The following is a 19,265-nucleotide window of genomic DNA, read 5'->3' as shown; positions in this document are numbered from 1 at the left end:
ATACAAACTGATTATATTCCAGCAAAATTAGGACCAGATGGGTTTCCCCTGTAAACTGGATCTTTTTTAAAAAGACAACTTGTTCTTTTTTTTCATGCCAAAATAACAAACATACTCAACATCTTAAAAAATGAGCTACCAAAAAAGAATGTTTACTTTGGTTGTGCTAAGCAGCCAGGTGCTATAATAGTGCACATTTCATCTGGAGTCTGCAGAGCAGTGAGTTCCACCATGTTAACCATCACATCAGTCTTGTGGCCAGGGAGCTTGGGAAGCACAGAAAGCATCTTCTCTGCAAGGTTGTCACCGTGATGACCAACTGCTCCTGAAAAAGATTTAAAAAGAAAATATCAGGTAGACAACAAGGAGAGAAAAAAAAAAAAATCACATGGAGTTGAGAGCAAAACAATAACCATATGCTTTGGGGAGAATGAGACTGGCAGTCATAACACCAAGATGACATTTAGCTTTTCAAAGATATTTTGCTAGAAAAATTAAGGACTGGAATGTCTGAAGTTAAAACTATTGGTATCATTCCAGAAGGATTCATTTAAAAAGTGTAATTTAGGCTTAGCCTTACAGCTGTTAGACATTCCTGGATTTTGTACTTTAAATATGCAAAATGCATAAGAAAGTTGTTTAACAAAATTTACAGTAGCTATTTAAAAAACAAGCAGGCAAAAAAATCTCATATGTGTACATACACTTTCATACACATGTACACACATATCCATGTATATACACACATGCATACACACTATACGTTTCTATCTAAAATAATATGAAACTAAAAAAACTGTGCTTAAAAGGGCTGTATGCAAGTAGCATGCACAGCTACCCAGATAGGCTGGCAGAATATTAGTTACCAGCAACATGCCACTGTCAAGGTCATCTCTCCTATGTGGCCTGAGGCAGCATAAGTAATTAAAACCAACACGAAACGCCTAAAATACTGTAAAGAGTCAGCTGACCGTTTTCTAAGAGAAACTCCAAATTTCAGCCGGCACTTTTCCTTCAGTCCTCCTGACGCCAAAGACACATGCTCTACCTCCAGTGATTAACTCTAAAGATGGGCACTACAGCCAGCTTACAAATATTAACACTGTGAGCAAAGCCCAAGCAGAAAAACATGACCCATACTACAGATGAAAATGTTGGAGAGAGCCAAAAACCTCAGTGTCTTTAAGTCAGAGACATGACCAATGTATTCATATGCTACAAGTCTTGCTCCTGTCCAGCTATCACCACAGGGCCAGACACCGCTGTTGAGCTTAGTAAGGTTCCCCTGGCCTCAGTCACAAGGAAAAGGGGCTTTTGGCGTCACTTTTGGAAGGCAGTAAAGACATTTCAGGCTGCGGTCCCGTTCCATAAGTGTTTGTCAACACAGACCCCATCTGTCCTCACTCTTGATCATTTCCAAAAGACAGAGCAGGCCCATTTCAGTCAGTGAAGTTAACCTCACATGCTCCATAAACCCAGAGGAAGTCCTTACATCAAGAACATTAGAGCAGTCAGTTTATTAACTATTCTTGGTTAAATAAAAGGTTGTCTCCAGCAAGTCAACAGCAGCCAGGTGTCCATGCTTTAAAAACCACCTCATCCTTAGCAACTATTTTGACTTGCTGCAGAAGTCAAAGAGAGAAGCAAGGATGAAAAAGGAGGGGGAAAGGCAAGTTCAACCTCCATGCTGGCAAAGTCTCTATCCAGAGGAAGCAAAGAAAGCACATGTGTCCAGCATGAGGTGATACTGCAGTGTGGACACCTGGCTGCTCAGCTGGACTGAGATTACCAATTTGTTTCACCAGAGATTCTAATAGTCACAGAATGACAGCAACTTTCCCTCTACCATCCCCAGCCATATTTACACCACTGAATTACAGATTAAATGAACTGGGTTGTCTCTGCAGCTCCCTAAGCCATCTGCTCTCCAAAATCCCTACGTTCTCCTTACTAGGTCGGTCACTTGTCAGCCACACTGCATTTACCAACACTCACAAAGTTACAGACACTGAAAACAGATGGTAATCTTCTGGACTTCCACTCCAACATACTGGAAGCAATGCCTGTCTCTCCACACTTACTGCATGTAAATGTCTTTTCTAGCTAAATGTCACTTAACTAAAACAGAAACACCTCAAATGCAAATAAATTCATGTTAATCATTAACATCCCTCCTTTCTCCTTTGATGCAGTGGGGCAAGTCTCAGCCTGTTTGAGTTGCTTCCACAGTCAGCCAATACCATCTCAGCCTTTGCCATCAATGCTACTCCTTTGACGCTCCCACTGGCAAGCAGGCAGTAAAGGCTTTTGCTCCATCTCTTCAGATCAATCAGAAAAGGTCTCCTTCAGCTTTTAAACTACTCTCACCTCTGACCAACTATGCAAATCAACCAAGGCTGGCAGCAAAGCTAAGCCTTGTAGAACCTCAAGAGATGAGGACGGCAAATAAGAGGCAGTCACTTTTTCATCGCATTGATTTTGATAGGTTGCATAGAACTGTTTTTAAGACTCTCTTCTCATCATTTTGAGATTAGTCACCAGGCTGCTTAAAAACTTCTCATGCCCTGCAGTGTTTAAGGCAGCTCGCAGCTTTCATGCTGCCAATGTGTACATATATCAAGTGCTGGAGCAGCAAGGAGAAGTTATCTAACTAATGCTAAAGAGCGGTCTTCATGCCAGGGTAGTACCCTGCCTTGAGAAGTATCAAGTTATTCTAATTTTACTTGATCTCCTCACTAGAGTTACAAACAGAAGCACATGAGATTTGACACAGATTGTACCCAGCACAACTGTCAAAGTCAGACAGCTGAGTCGACAACAGCAGCCAGAAACTCATTAGCTGCCCTCCTCTCGGTACACCTCCTGCCTCCCCCTAAAAAGGCATTTATGACATGTACAAGAAAGTACTTTCCTAAGCCCCTTACAAGCCCTATACCACACCACTTGATCATAAGCTCTTAAATTCTCCTCTGGCTCTACTGCTTGGTAGAAAAACAACAACAGACTTAAGGAGCAAATACGGATTCTTTAATTTTATATTACAGAAGCAACATGAGAGCTTGTGTAACGGGAAGACTTTGAAGACAGTTACTAAACATGAGGAGCTTGAACTAGAAAGCAGTGCTCCTACAAAGGCACTGCTCGTTATCCAACAACTATTGCAGCCAGTTTCCACAGCTCATGAGAAGCTAGTGGCTTCTCCCTCAAAGTTTGAGCTCTATAAATATAAATTGGTAAGTAGCTTAACAGTGATGAAAATGAGCCAAAACAGCATGCAACATATTCTTTGTTCATACTATCAAGCTTTAACATCTGCTCTTTTAACTGCTTTGTAGAGGATTAGTGTAGGACTACTGATCTTGGAAACTTACAGGGACAAACCCATCTCAGTTTTCATCATGTTGCCACACTGCACTCACCTAATACTTTTCTGAACAAGATCATCACTAGGAAGACTTTAAATTAAAGGACTCTTTATGGAACTACTCCTATGATGCAACCTTCTTGGGCACTGCATCATCTTAGTGAGAATCGGGTTTAAAGCATCAGAGAGCAGCGGGAGCAGAAATGTTTACACTTATTCCCTGGAAGAAGCTGGATATCTGTAGCTCCAGTACCAAAGCTTAGCAATGCTTTTCCATATTCTTTCATCAAGAGTTTGCTTAAACTGACCTTGTGGAATGGCGCTGGAAAACAGCTTTTATGCTCCCAGGAACCATTTTGCAGAACAGAACTAGAACATCTTTCTACATTCCCAAAGTATAGATCTATATACTCCTCTGCACAGACAAAGGAACAGCAAAGTAGTCACTAGGCTGCTTATTGAAGCCGAGAGAAAAATCCTATAGCCATGTAATAGTAGCCCAGTAGCTCACAGCCAAGCATAGCAGCATCAGAAGGCTGCCATAAAAATATAAGGTAGGTTCACCATCTCCCACAGTCAGCAAGCCAGGACACGTGTGAAGAGTAGTAAATTTGGAGATAAGAAACACTTAAGCACCTGCTTATAGGCTCATGTAACCGCTTGAAGTTTTCTTCAAATATGCAAAACCAGTTCCGTTAGTCTCCTTATCTCTCTGAAGCTTCTGTAACATACAATTTAACATCTGAAGCATTTAAGAACCTACTATAAAAATTGTGGGCCTGTTCCATAAAAACAGAATCTTTGCAAGTCACATCACAGCAGAGTCTGCACCCTGACCCACAGTAGTGTGTTTACACCACTTACATTTTCAGCTTCTATCAGTCCTTACAGCTGATGTCTACAACCTCATGTAACCACAGTAATTTAAACATCTGTTGGCTTCTGTGTCAAAAACCCAGTCTGGCTCACAAATAGGGGACTACTGTACTTTATAGGCCTCAGAATTTTTGTCTTCAAGATAAACCATTCAAGGAAGGCTTAAATATTATTGCTTCATTCAAAAAGACAGCAGTGTCAATCCATCAGTGGCTTTAACTTAGAAGATTCTGCAGACATGAAAAAGAGCTTCAGTAAAGCAGACAAAATAAGAAACAGGACAGAAGGTAAGGAGAAAGTTATTACAGACAAGCACAAACCAATAGTTTTAAGCAAAAATAATCCAAAATGGGCATTAATCAGAATCAGGCTTTACAAGATGCAGGCCTTTGTTGGTTTTCACTGTTCTCCTTCTCTATAAATAGGATATGTGGAAGGAATAAAAAAGTCCTGTCCCTACCCTCTTGGCTGCTCCAAGGAACTAGAAGGGAACTTCTACGCTTCTTCGATAAGGGCCTGAACTACGCTTTTTATATCTGTTAGAAGGCTGAGAACATTACACCCTGTGCAAGAGTGTGATGAAAAGATGATGCTTGGATGGTAGTAAGGGAGATGATACAGAAAGTTAAACCTGAGTTTGCAGTGTTTTACGGCTGTGGGCAAAAGTTCCCATGATTTTGACCAACACATGCAAAAATGCTAGAGAAAGATAAAAGTGCTACTGCTGAAGGCAGTGAAATACCACTTCTAGACCAACTTCAGTGACATTCATACAAAAATATCTTTCAAAACTATATATTATCTAACTACACAGACACCACCCCCAACCAATATTCCTTCTTTTGCTTGTTCATTGGAATGCATGTCAAAATTGGCTGCATGAACTCAGTGGGCAGAGAACTCACTATTTCTTGTGCTTACAAGAGGCCATACCCCAATTACTGCAAAGAGACTGCAAAGAGTTAAATTGTTCAAATGCTCTGAAACCATCCTCTGAAAGATATCAACATTTTTACAAAGGAAAAAGAAAATCCAGGAAGCCGAAAAAACTGCTTCAGAAGAGGTGTGAATACCAGCACGGTGGTGGCTACAAAACGTATGAAAGGAGTATGGGGTTAGAATAGGATATCACAGTGCAAATATTTGAGAAGAAAAATGAAAAGGAGTTAAGGTATCAAAGTTAACCCAGATCTCAAACAGCATAACTTATTAGAATAGCACTCCAGGCAGGAGGATTTATTCTGCTTTTCAAAGTAAAACTAGTGGACTTTAAAGCAACAAGTAAGTAAAGAAAAGCAGTTTTACATATGCACAGAGTTTAGGGACAGCACCACTGACAAAGTTTTAAGCAATCAAATTTGAAGAACTAAGCCCAGAATGCTAATTCTGGAATCCATCCAGGGGATAGAAACACATTTCCCGCTTTCTAGGGCGGTGCTTTATCCATAAGACCCTACGCTACACTGAGGAAGGAGGCAGTCTCTGTACCATCCCCAGTCGAAGCCACGCCACTGTGCAGTAAATGCAGCAAAGCTTATGAGATCACAGGGCAGAAAAGCAAAAGAGCCAGACCAGAGGCCACAAAAAGATCCCTATTACAGTTCATCTGAATCTTATACAAAAAGGAAAAAAGGACAAAAAGGAAAATTATGTATTTTAATTCAGTACCTTTCATTCTGTTCATCAAATGCAACATACATAAGCAATTATGAACAAAAAAAAGACATTACAAAAAGTAATCAATAGAGCTCAACACAAATTTTAGAAAAATACTTCAGAGAAGATTCTTTGGTTCACGGAACCTAGAAGCAATAAATTAAATGCCTTTTGATTTTTTGGATATAAAATTTTGCCATTTTCTATACTGCTAATTCTTTTTTTGATTCAAAATAATTATCACAGAAAAGATAATACAGTTTCTCAAGATTAGCAGTGGAGGTTCCTAACAAAAACACTATAAATGCTTCTGTAGCTTGTTCTTTAAAGTGGAAAGTGCTTCATATTTATTTAAAGACCAGTATTTTCCCATAGTTCACTTGTATGCAACTGCGGCACCGGAAAAGGCATTTTTGAGATATTTTGACTTTTACTGTTGGAAGGCAATTGGTGTCACTAAAAACTATTTGTTATTCTATGCTACCATCTTACTTGCTCTAAATAAACATGGAACATCAGCCAAAGATGAGAGATTCGTTAGCACAACTCCTTTAGCCATATCTAAAGCTTTTCTAAAGTTGTGTTCCATCCAGGTCTCCAAGTCAGAAAACGTTTGCCTCCTAACAGCTTAATCAGTATGTTTCAAAGGCACCTGGTTTGAAGCAGTAGCGTGACTTAAAGAGTAGCCCAGCATCTATACTTAATGAACTCTCAGGCTTTTATGGAAGAGTTTGGGGTATGAAAAGCATTATGATAACTCATAGATACCTAACTATTTCTCATATCCGCAGCCCACATGTTGGGCAAGATTTAGGTATCAGTAAGATATCAACAAATCACATCCAAAATCCTTCATCTTCAGAGGGAGGCAATTTAAGAAGTTGTTTTAAAGGAGCCCCAAATCAGAAAGTCCACCTCAAAGACTTTCCCCTGCAACTGGTTGTTACATGAACAATACAGCTCTATTTTTACTCTGCAGACCACAAATATGTATCACAGCTTGAGAAATCCACCGGCCCAGTTGCCAGTGCCAAACCTGAAAACAGGAAGCCTTAGCTTTTACAGTGTGTAAGGCTGAAATCCTACAGACAACACTCATTCACTCCCAGGCAGAGCAGTAGGGGAAAGACTATATCAAAGGCTGCACGTGCCCAGGAGATTAAGGTTTCCCACACAATTTAATCCTGCCATTTCCCATCTCCTGATGACTGATTTTATAACTTAAATGCTGCTTTTTATGCACTTTTTACTGCCTGATTTCTAGCAAAACAGTGAAACAAATTTCATCACATGGCATCAAGTTCACATCCATATAGGGCTTTATCTTTGAGACCTAGTAGATTTCTGTCCCTTGAGTTTGGACTCCTCCTGATGGCATGAGCCTGCTGCCATGTCCAAGCAATTCAAAGCAAATGAAGGCTTCAGTGAAACCATCAATGGAGTTCTAAAGACGTTTGCTGGCACCAAAAGAATGGTTATATGAAGGGATTTTGAAGTCAGTTATAGACACTGGAGAGAATATATTTGCAAACATGAATGCTTCTGTTTCTCATCCTTACTTCAGTTTTTCAAGAGTTTCAATGTATCACCTACAAAGCTACCCCACCACAGTCCTGGTTCATTCTCCCAGCAACCTCCTTTTCCTGAAAGGCAACATCCGAGATTTCACAGATTCAAGCCCAGTACCGATTACATCCCCTCATCTCCCCTCAACAGTCTTTGTCATACAATTCCTTACCACCAAAATAGCAGTTCATTTTCCTGTCTTTTTTCTTTCCTGCCTCCCGAGCACGTGAATCTTTGCTCAGTTGCATTAGTTGCCACCCCAAACAGGCACTGCCATCACAATTCCATTACAAGGTTCTTTACCCGAGTCTACTCTCCTGTAACCTTCTCAGTAGCTTTCCCAAACCATAACACAGCATTAAACAGCCGGTTTCACAGCTGCTTTTCAGCACATCATTGACAGCTAGGAGCTTCACAGCAGTGTGAAGTTACGCAAGAACAAAATCAAGCAGGGAGGGAAACATCTATCAGAAACTGGTGTGTTGCAGGTGTGACATAGTGCCGTGCACTTGCAATGGGTCACATGGTAAAGTCATGACCTGAATTACTGACCATGCAGAATGCAAATGGAGCATTACACGTTCTGTAATAACACCAACAGTATGACGGAGCAAGGGTGAACGCAGCAGCTCCTGTATCAATTATTCTCCGAGTTCACTCTTCTCTCCAGAAGATGGTTATTCCATAAATGAGAGTCTGATACAAACTTCTTCCAGGTCACTGACCCTGCACCTTGCTGGTGCCTTGCTCAATCACACTTTCCCTTTCTGTCCTTTTGATATCACATTCTATCAACTTATAAGACATCAGATCACAGGATTAGCTTACAAGTTGATTACTATTCGAGTCATCCTCCTTCTACTAGTTTCTAAGTGGACTATTGAATCACCCTCTAAATTTCACAACTTTTGCATTATTATTAATTGGCACTATTAAAATTAGCATATGGTTCATGCTTACACTTTTGCTACCCAGAAAGGATGTTGTATAAACAATTCCGTATTGTTCTCACTGATGCATACTGTTCTCGAGTTAAAGTAAGGTACCAGCCATGTGCAACTGCATCACTCAAAGGGCAACTATAATGCTTTAGGGTATAATATGCATATACACATATATACACACTGAGAGCTGTCTATTTAGTGCATATACAGAGGCACACCTGTTCACATACACACACTGTAAAGGGTGGTAAGCATGATACATAGAGAAATAGTTCACAGTAATCCACAGAGCGTGAACTGAACCCTGCAGAACGTTTCCTTCACACCTTGGAACTGACACTTGGGCACAACTAAGGTCTCCAGCTCACTGCAAAGCAGAAAGGGCAGAAATAACTTTCCCCCACCTGCCCCGTGCATTTCCAGCAGAGACTTCACTCTTGGTTTCCACGATGTGCTGCAGAGCAACCACGGCAGCCAAGGCATTACACTTGCCCACAGGCCTCGTGGCCTCCCGCAGCCATCTGAAAAGCTCCCCACCGAGCAGCCGGGGCCCGGGGGGTTGCCAGCCCTCGCCGGTGGTGGGTTTCTTACCTGCAAGGTCCAGCGTCCTGTCCACGAAGACGACCGAGGCCCTGTGGAGGGCTGTTTTCCTCCTGTTCCTGGCCGGGGCGTAGCTCGCCAGCTCGGCGGCCACGACCCTGCTGAGGGTCCCCACGGCGAAGCTCTCCTCCCTTAGGCCCAGGGCGGCGAAGAGGGCGTCGAGGCCGCCCACGAGGGCGCGCACGGCCGCCCGCAGCTCGGCGGGCAGGGCGGCCAGGCCCAGCTCCCCGGGGCCGGGGCCAGGCCGGGGGCTGAGCCCGCCGCCGCGGTCCCGCTGGCGGGGCAGCGGCGGGAAGAGCGGCGCCAGGGCGGGCGCCAGGCACAGCTCGGCCGAGACGGGCGCCAGCAGCGGCGCGGCCTGCAGCACCACCTCGGCGCGGCCGCCCTCGCCCATCCACCGCCGCAGCGTCTCCTCCAGCTCGGCCCGCCCGCCGCCCTCCGCCTCGCCGGCCGCCACCAGCGCGCAGTGCCGCACGGCGCCCTGGCCCAGCACGCCGCGCACGGCGGCCGCCGCCCGGCCCCGCAGCGCCCCGCTCACCACGAACACGGCGCGGGCCGCCCCCGCCGCCGGCCCCGCCAGCGCCCGCACGGCCAGCGCCCCCGCCGCCAGCAGCCGGCCCGCGCCGCCGCCGCCCCAGTGCAGCGCCTCGGCGGCCGCCGCGTCCAGGAAGACGACGGCCTGCGGCGCGCGGGCGAGCACGGGCTCCCAGGCCTGCCGGCAGGCGGCCCGCACGTCGGCGGCGGCGGGACCCGCCATGGCGGGGCGGCGGGCGGGCAGCGCTGACAGCCACAACACTGCACACGTGCCGCCGCCGCGCAGCGCCCGGCGCCGCCGGACGACGTGGCGGCCCCGCATTGGCTGGCGGCGGGTGGGGGCGGGGCAGCGCCCGTAGCCGGGGGCTCGCGGCCCCCCTCCTCTCCCACCTCGCGCGCTGCTGTGGTAACGGCCCCGGCGGTGTCGTCACCCCGCTCGCCTGCCCCGGGCAGCGGCCGGCAGGGAGGAGGAGGAGGAGGAGGGTGAGGGAGGCGCGGCCTTGTCCTCCGAGGGGGGCGGCTCGCGGGAAACAAACTGCCGGGCTCGGGCTGTGAGAATGTAAAGCGTCTCCTAGGCAGTTAAGAAGCGTGTGTACGAGCGCGCAGACAGACGGAGGGACAGACCGGCCTGAGGTGGAGATCAAAGGAACAAACAAACAAACAAACCCTCCCAGTAAACAGGCTATTTTACAGTAAGCCGTTGCCCCGGTGTAGTCCTTTTGCACAGCCACCACTGTGAAGGCCCAGCCAAGGGAATGGCACATGAACAGGAAGGAGCGGTCACGGCCAGACGGGAGAGGAGGAGCTGCTTTAGCCTGGACATCTCCCGAAAAACTATTCACCAATCCATTCAGTGGTTTTGTTATCTCTTCGGGGGGGGGGGTGTTTTCAGTCTTCCCCAAGACTTAACTTCAGCCACTTCTCAGGTCTAGGTTTGTTACTTGGCCACATGAACACCCTGATAGCAAAAGCAGTAAATCCCTGAGAGGTGAGAGGGTAGCCCCCTGCCCACCTTCTTTTGGTGGCAGTGCCAAATTCTGTCAATGTAAGCTGTTTGTGAGATCATGGTTTTCTGTAGTCTACAGTTTACATTAAGAACTATACTGCAGCCTGTAGTCCTAGCCAGAACCAGGAAGGATGTCTAAGCACTGACTGACAATTTAGTTGTGCCTAACATACTTTCTGATAAGGCTAGAAACCTCTTCAGCCTTGCTACTACTGGTAAATGTTAAAAGGACAATTCAGTGCGCCATTTAGGTCAGGATAACTATTGTGCTGGGTCAGTATCGTTGTTACAGTGAGAGAACCACCATTTTGGTGCTTTTTTTAAACATACAGCACTGGAAATCCGAAACTTCCCATCACCCTTCCCTGTCCTGGAATTCTGTATTTCTTGTATTAGTATTAACTAATCCAGTGATTCATGACCTAGCAACAAGAAATATTCTCTTTTATTACATTCAGCTTTTATTATATACAGTTGGAAGCATTTGGCAAATTAATTTAATCTATTTCTCCTTTAAGAAGCTGTTGATAACAAAATGAATTTCAAATCTAACTAGAAAAATGCAATAATGTGCATCTGCAGTTAAGTTTCCTCTCCCCAGAGACTGGACAGTTCACGCTCTTGCAGATCAGTGCTCCACATAGTATTTCACTCGGGCAACCTCCTTAACCACAGAGTTAGGAGGATATTTTTTTCTGAAGTTTAGTGGGGTTGTCAGCCATAACAAAAAGATAACTGATTAATTACTCCATTCGCTATCTCAGCTGGTCTTCTTAGGTTTCTTGCTGGTTCAGGTGGTTTCAGAATGCTGAAAAACATAACTAATGTGGATTAGGCTTCCACTAGTGAAATTAAATTCCGTTGTTCCTGTCTAACCCATGCACATTCCTACATCTGATGCCTCTTCCAAATCCCTACTTTGGGCTGTTCCAACCCCGATCTGTTATTTTAACCTTAGGGTATAAAACTTGATTATGCTAAAAAAAAGTAAGATCATAGCTTTCCGGACTATTTTGATTTGAAAAATGAATGCCGAGAAAGGACTGGTGACTGTTAACCGCTGAGCCCCTGGGCTTATACACAAGTAGAATTATCTCTAAATATCTCTGAGGTTTTGCTTTATTTCTGAGTGTGGCAGACAGAAGCTAGATATGTTATGGCTTGTCCAACTTTGGAGAGATATTGTCTTGTTTTAAAAAGTTTTAATTTAATTGTTTTCAGCTATACAGTCAAAGCAGCAGATGCTCTTTCAAGGAAATAAATAGCTTTTTTACTTAATAAATACAGTATAGATTGCAACTATTTCTGCATATGCCAGTTTTGGAAAAAAAAAAGAAAGACTACTAGCCCGAAGACAAAATTAGGTCAATCAGTGTAAAGCATTTAACCACTGTTAAATTACAAAGTAAACTTATATTAGTTGGTTTTATAGCTTATTTTATCCTATGTACAAATCTTAAGCTTTTGTGCAAAAAACAGTATTAAAGATTTCCTGTACACTTGAAATCCTGTTTTGTGTTTCTGTAGGGTAACCCATGAGTCAAGATTTACATGCAGCTTACAAAAGACCCTTCTTCTTTCCTCAGCCAAAGCTGTTAGTTACTTGGGACCTTCAGAGAAGCCTGTATTTCAGACTCCAACATAACTCCTGCGTAACAGCAGGAAGAAACTGCAAAGTCCTTTCCAGAGGCATATATGGAAATGATGGGGCTGATGGGATTTCCTGACGTTTTAGGGTAGAAGTTAAAAGACCATCTAGCCCAAGATTCTGTTTCTGGAAGCAAAGGGGAAAATGGGGTCAGAGCATCTCTTCTGCCCAACGTGGGCCAAAGTAGTGTTGGGGGGAATGGCAGCTGTCATCGGGCCTTAGCCTTGTTTTGTGTGGGCTTCCACTAGATTCAAGCTGCTTGGGAGATTTTTTTCAGATGAACTTCGTTACGTGGCCAGCGGTTTGATGTGATGACCATTTAAAGGTATTCTATCAGCAAAAACACCTTGTCAATCTGTACGACACACTTGAAAAGAGACTGTGTTCTGCACCTACTCCTGATTTCTCTCAGTATTTGTGGTGTTTTCCACAAAACTACTTTCTTTCTTCTTCCTTGTGTCTGCGCAATCAAAAATAACAAAATATAGACAGTTCTGCTTCCTCTAATGTAGCCTAAGGTCAGAAGACTGTGAAATGGTCAAGTAAAAACGAGAATGGAAATAAATAAAAAAAATTAAAAAAAAACGAGAATGGAAATAAATAAAAATATTGATGCCCTGCAAGAGGTATGATTGTATAAATTTGCTTTATGACAAACAAATGCCTACAAATGTTTTAGAGCAAAAACACCTTTGTTGACTCCACTCATGTATAAACAAAAAAAAGGGAATTGTGTGATAAAAATCCTACTCAATTGTAGCATATCTTTCATGATCTGTACATGGCGTTGAAATATTTAAAATTTACTTCAGGAGAAAAAATCCCTTCTGAGAAGGTAAGGTTTATTCACGTGAACTTCAGTGAAATGTTACGCCACAGGTAAAACTTTAAAACAAGGTCTACCACGCAGACAGTTTGAAGAAAAAGCTCCCCTGCCCCCAGTGTTGTGGTATAATACAGTCAAGCGCTCTAATCCGATTTTTCTCAGGTGGGCCTCCTGTGAGGCAGGGGTACTTTCTCAGTTTTCACAAGCATCCTAAGACAGTGAAGACTCCATTTGTACCTACAACTGGCCAAAACCTGTTTTTTAGAGTTTTTGGTACTTAATATTTCATAATGAATCTTAACAGTTGTTGATGCAACATTCACAGATGAAAAGAGAACAATCCATCACTAGAAATGGCTTGCTACTTCCCGCTGCTTTTAAGATGGAGCAATTTCTCGGTGGAACGCCTAAGTCCACTGTAACTTTTTCGTCGCGGCACACTGCGAATGTGCGAATTCTTACCGGAGCTTGGGAAAAAAACCCAAATAAATCGGATGATTAGCGGAGGAAAAGCGTGTAAGGCGTTGTTAAACCCCGCAACGTTACCTCCAGCCGCAGGGGCCCCAGAGCTGGCAGCCAGGAGAGGCGGCAGCGCCGCACGCCCGTGCCGCGCCGTCGCTCGTCCCCGGGCAGCTGCCCCGGCTGCGCGCGGGTTGGGTCCAGCCCTGCTGCCGGCGCCGGGCCCCCGCAGCCCTCGCGGCAAGCGCCCGCCGCCGGCCAGCTCCGCCGAGGGGCCGATGGGGCGCAGAGGGACACGCCGCCCCCCCGGCAGCCCGGGCAGGCACCGGGCGAGGCCGGCGCGGCCCAGGTGAGCGCGGCGCCGGGGCCCGGGCTGGGGCTCACGCCGGGCCGGGCCGGGCCGGGCCGGGCCGGGCCGCCCCTCCCGCCCCCGCCGGGCCGCCCCCCGCATGCCCGTGCCCAGGGCGCCGCGGGGCCGGGCCGGGCCCGCTTCCTGTGCGTGTCACTCACTCGGCGGGGGAGGGGAAGCGCCGAGCAGGCGGCGGCGGCGGCGGCTCCTCCGAGGGCGGCGGCGGAGGCCCGGCCGGGCGCTCGCACACGCCGGCCGCAGCCCGGAGGCGGCCTGAGGCGGCGGAGGCCCCGCGCGGCGCGGCGCGGCTGCCGGGCGCGGGGAGGAGGAGGAGGAGGAGGCGCAGGAGGCCTGGGCGCCGCCGGGCCTGGGCGCCGGCGGCCGGCGGCCATGTCTACCGGCGAGGTGGAGCGGCTGGCGGCGGACGTGAGCGGGGCCGCCGGCGACGAGGAGGAGGAGTGGCTCTACGGCGGTACGGACCTTCCGCGACCCCCTCCGCGGGCCCCGCGCCGCGCCAGGCCCCGCTCCCGGCCCGGCCCGGCCCAGCCCGGCCCGGTAGGCCGCGGCGTGCGCGCCTCGCCTGGGCCGCGAGCGCGGCCCGCCCGCCCGGCACCTGCCCCCGCCGGAGCCGGGCCCGGCCCGCGGCCCGCGCCGCTTTAAAGGGTCCCCCGGTCCCGCCACCCCCGTGGCTGCGCAGTCCCCTCCTCCCGTCCAGCCCTCCCGGCGGGCGACAGCCTCCCCCTTCCCGCCGCCATGGCCCCGCCGCGCCGCGCCGCCGCCTCGGGCGCCCCCGGCCCCAGCGGCAGCGCGGCGGCGAGCCGGGCCCGGCCCAGCTCGGCCGCGTGGCCCCCTGCCCCGCGTGGCCCCCTGCCCCGCGTGGCCCCCTGCCCCGCGTGGCCCCCTGCCCCGCGGCACCTGCGGGCGGCCGTGAGGGGCGACGCCTGCGCCGGGGGTCGCGTCGTCAGGGGGCACCTTGCGGATTTTTGCGTTGGACGTTTTATCTTTCATCAAGTCCTTTGAGAAGAAGCCCGCACTTGCCCCCCCCCCCCAAAAAAAAAAAAACACCAAGCGGTCTGCACCGATTTCCAGCACCCCAGTTACCATCGTTAGTGCTGACGTGACCCATTGGCATGTTGAAGCCGTGTTACCCTTTCGGTATAAACTTTGTTTGCGATGCCAGGGCCTGTCTTTACGTTGCAATGCTCGTGCTCCCGGTAGAGCGAGCGCTGGCGTGGGCCTGGTGGCGCGGAGCACTGCAAGGGTTCTGTGGTCTGCCTCACTGATTTCATAATTGAAGCATTATGAAAACGTCTACAGCATTACTGGATAGTAAATTGAAGAGTTGCCTAGTAATCCGCTTGGCAAGATACCTGCTGTTGGTGGTCTTCAGGGATTTTTAAATATATAATTGTTAACTGCTGTGTTTCTTTTCTCTTGTGGTAGATGAAAACGAAATAGAGAGACCAGAAGAAGAAAAGGCTAGGTGGGTATCTGGAAATTCTGTAGTGCAGCTGCACAACGACATCATAACGTTCTTTTTCCCAGTTGCTTGAAAGTCCATAGCACCAGAATGCTCATGCTTGTCTTTTTGAAGAGCCCTTTAATATAATACATTTGGTCTAAAAAACTTATTTGGCTTTTCGTTGAAATGATTTTCTCTGAGAGACTGGGATACTTTTGAATATGAAAGTTGTTTTAGATTTTAACTATATGGATATCGGTAGCTCTTTACAAAATGCCATCGGAACTTTTTGTTTCTGTAGTTATTGTGCTTTGAAATCTCAGCCATGAATCAGGACTTCATTTGTGCTAGATGGTTTACAAACTAAGAGTAAAAGCTAGCGTGCTCCCAAAGAGCTTACAGTTTAGTTATAAAAAGACGAATACAAGGAAGCAACGAGAGAGTACTGGCTAGTTTGAGGCATACGTCCCGTAACACATTTGCTCAACTTTTTTTGTTGTTGTTGTTTGTTTGGTAGATAGTTTAGTAAAGGAGCCTTTGAAAGAAAGGTAGCCAAAGCTTTGAAAGCGTTCAAGGGAACTTGTCTGAGGCATTAAGAGCTGTATGAGAGATAGCGCAAAGATGCTGCTTCGAAAATCTAGTGGGGTTGGTGTTGGTGGGGGTTGTAGTAGGGACTGCCTGGAAGCAGGAGTCAGCTTTTGGATGTTGAATGAGAGAAGTCTCGGATAATGAGAAGCTATGGAAATTGATGACAGTAAAGGTAAGTTAAAATTAAATATAAATGCGAAGGCAATGCAAGAATGCAGGTATTATTTTCAATAAACTCTTCCAGCAGTCTGCAGGGATTTTTCAATCAGAGAGCTCTTCTGCTAAGTAACCCTTGATGGACTCCTTGTCCATAAGCTTGCTCTGTATCAACTCTTAATGTGCACAGTGCGTTGCAGCAGTAATGACTTCCATCACTTAACTACATAAGACATCAGTTTGAAGCTGCCTGCTAGATGTAATTATTTGATTCCAAATTAGTTCTTATGAGAGTTGTTTTCTATTCACCTTTTCCAAGGCATTCATGGTTTTGTAGATCTCTGTCCCATTCACCCTGAATCATCTCTTTTCCAGGACAAAGAATTATAATCTGTTTATTTGCTTCCTCATTTGGAAGCTATTCCATATCAGTTGATTCCTTCTGTTCAGTTATCTTTTTTTTTTTTTTTTGACGTAACATCTTTTGTCAATAGTGCTTTCCCTTAAGAACATTAATTGTGTGGCAATAAAAACCATCTGCAGAAAGGGTGGTGTTTTACTCTGTTTTCTGGTCAGTAGTGTCATGCAGTCTAGCTTGGCTGATGATCCCTGTTGTCTGCCTTAAATAGTACTTAAGGACTAAAAGGGCAACAGATTGCAGCTTATGTTTCTTACAGGTTGTGTTTGGAACTCAGAAAGGAGGGTAACAGTTACCCCTTAAAAACTGCGGTCTCTGGCCTCTCACTTTGGCATTCTTCACATATATATGACATGAAGTCTTACTCGGGTTCTGTATCATTTTAGTGGATGGTAAAGTGGTTGAGTTTAGGGGCAACACTCATCATGCCCGATATTGCCGGAATAAGAAGGGATCAGAATCCTTTTCCAGCTTCCAGTTCCTATTCGATAAAGTTTGAAGGTTGCTGACCCCCTTCAGAGTGCAAAAAAAATCCTTTCAGTGGCAGACTATTGTTTCAAGATGGCTCCCTGCTGCTCACCTTGCTGCTTGTGATGCAACGTTCTACCAGAGTTAATGCAACTCTGGAAATTAAAGTCTTGTTGTATAGGAAACAGCAGTGGGTAACAGTCTGACGAGTCAACTCATTTGCATACATTTTACAAAACTGGTCTTTTCAGACTAACCAGTAGTTATAATTTTTTTTATGCTTTTCAATCTACAATTAAAATATAATTCAATTCATCATTCAGATGTAACTGTTCTATCTAGTAAAGAGCACTTTGCAGTGCGGATGCAGGAATTTTGGTTCAGTACTACGTTACTTCTGGGTATTTAAATGTTTTTTTCTGTTATATCTTTGTTAAGCGTCAGTCTGCAAGAAAAATAAAAGCTCAGTTATTCTCCCTTCATAACTTAATGAAAGATTTCCATATGCTTTCGAAAGAGCAGGTTCTAAGTGTAGTGCCGTGCTACTTGCAAGTATTCTACAAGCATCCAGTTAGTTTCATTTGGCTTAAATATTATTCTGCTAATAAAAAGTTATTTTCTTCTAGAAAATTTTTAATTGGAAGTAAACAAAAGATGCCAGGAACCTTGGCTGTTCTCTGAAAAAATGTAGCAATGCTTTTTCATTGTTAGTTCATAATTGTGCATAACAACGTGTATGAGTAACTAGTTTAACCTTTTCCTGTTTGTTTTTGTTTAAGTGCTCCACCCCCACCTGGAAATGAAGAGGAAGCTGCGGAAAATGGTGTCGTAAAAACGGTAGTTTTAAATGTGTTTTGAAATACTGTTTTACTTGATTTTAATGGATAATCATAATTCAACTAAATTTTATAATTACATTAATTTATATGTTAGTGTACGCTTCTGATTTTTTTTTTTCCTACAGGTGTTTAACACTATAGAAACTATTAGATTAGGAAGTGAAATTTCCAGCTGCAGTCCGGTTTTTCAAACTAAATTCTAGAAAATAAATGTATAGTGCTTAGTTTCTCTAGGGAGAGTCTGATGCTTCAAGCCAGCTGTGTTTTCCCAAAGATACTCTTCTGAAAATGAAACTCTTCCGTATTTTTCCTCACTGATAGAAAAGCAATCAAAAGATTTTCTTTTCCTGTTTTGAACATTATAAGCAGTAAGCATTTGCAGAACTATGTGAAAAATGTGGATCAGAATCACAGAATCGTTTAGGTTGGAAGGGACCTCTGGAGATCATCTAGTCCAACCTCCCTGCTCAAGCAGGGACCTCTAGAGCATATTGCCCAGGATCACATCCAGACGGGTTTTGAATATCTCCAGCGAAGGAGACTCCACTACCTAGGTGAATAGCACGTGCCTTTTAGAGGCAACATAACTTATTTTGTAACAGTCTTCAATGGTCAGTAATATGACGAAGGAAAGGACCGAGAAATGAGATTTACAGTTGGTATGTTGATAAAAAAGCTTCAGGTTACTGTAAATAGGAACAGCTTAAGGCTTTTGTATGAAAAACTTGTGATTTTGTTTCGCTGGAAGAGTTATTAGTTCATACTTCGTAAAAATTCTTAGTGTCATGATGTATTTATGGAAGTTGTAAGGCCTCCCCCCACTGATTATATCGTTAGGTAAATGTATTATTGTTATGGAAATTATTGTTTGTATTTTGTCTTTGTGTTTTGTTGTTATGTAAACTCATTGTTTTAAAATATTGATTATTGTTTACAATTCTTTATTGTTACGTAAATTATGATAATGTTGCGTAGCAAGGATGAACTGTACTCCAGCTTTTTTTCTTCTATGTAGCTGCTTATTTTTGTCTAATTTATGTACCAGGCAAGTCAGTAGAAGCTGTAGGAAGTAAGGGCTAGAGTTCAGCTACACTTTGATAACTGCAGGGTACCTGGAAAGAATCAACTTGGCCTTGGTAGGTGCAGCCTCTTGCTGAAGGATCCAACAGGCACGTGGACGAGGGTGATCTGGTTGATAAAGTTTACTTGATGAAGTTCCTCACCACAGGATTCTCAGAAAACTAAGCAGCTACAGGATAAGAGGGAGTGTCCTGCATGGATAAAAACTGGGGATAGAAGCAAAAGTTAAGTTTTTGCGGAGAAATACTGCTGCAAGTGAACTTCCTTCATTGGAGTCTTATGCTTAACCTGTGCTGTTTATAAGTGTTTATAAATTACTTGGAAGAAGGGTAAGTTGTGGGATCACAAGTGGGATCACATCTACTGATGGAAAGTTATTCAGGATAGTAAGGATGAGCAACATCTGAGAGGAACTGGCTGCTTAAT

The 19,265-nt window shown here is 45.3% G+C and overlaps 2 protein-coding genes across 10 annotated transcripts in view; one reads left to right on the top strand and one right to left on the bottom strand.

Annotated features, from left to right (window-relative positions):
• The window catches only part of SCFD2 (sec1 family domain containing 2), a 220,871-nt gene extending 211,108 nt beyond the window's left edge, over positions 1-9,763 (bottom strand). For both annotated transcript variants that reach the window (XM_009682020.2, XM_068942892.1), the window contains exons 1-2: positions 8,998-9,763; positions 157-325 (exon numbers count right to left, since the gene is read on the bottom strand). In XM_009682020.2, the coding sequence (XP_009680315.2) occupies positions 157-325; positions 8,998-9,763 (935 nt within the window). The remainder of the gene's footprint in view (positions 1-156; positions 326-8,997) is intronic.
• A 4,199-nt stretch (positions 9,764-13,962) lies between these two features.
• The window catches only part of FIP1L1 (factor interacting with PAPOLA and CPSF1), a 47,052-nt gene continuing 41,749 nt past the window's right edge, over positions 13,963-19,265 (top strand). For 7 of the 8 annotated variants that reach the window (XM_068942891.1, XM_068942887.1, XM_068942886.1 and 4 more), the window contains exons 1-3: positions 14,144-14,300; positions 15,272-15,311; positions 17,700-17,757. In XM_068942891.1, the coding sequence (XP_068798992.1) occupies positions 14,219-14,300; positions 15,272-15,311; positions 17,700-17,757 (180 nt within the window). In that variant the 5' untranslated portion in view covers positions 14,144-14,218. Of the gene's footprint in view, positions 14,301-15,271; positions 15,312-17,699; positions 17,758-19,265 lie in introns of all 8 variants that reach the window. The other variant, XM_068942890.1, reaches the window with a different exon arrangement.

The sequence above is a fragment of the Struthio camelus genome, chromosome 4 (genome assembly GCF_040807025.1).
Source record: "Struthio camelus isolate bStrCam1 chromosome 4, bStrCam1.hap1, whole genome shotgun sequence".
Classification (NCBI taxonomy): Eukaryota; Metazoa; Chordata; class Aves; order Struthioniformes; family Struthionidae; genus Struthio; species Struthio camelus.
Note: the sequence above shows the minus strand (reverse complement) of the source record. Positions and strands in the feature narration are given on the sequence as shown.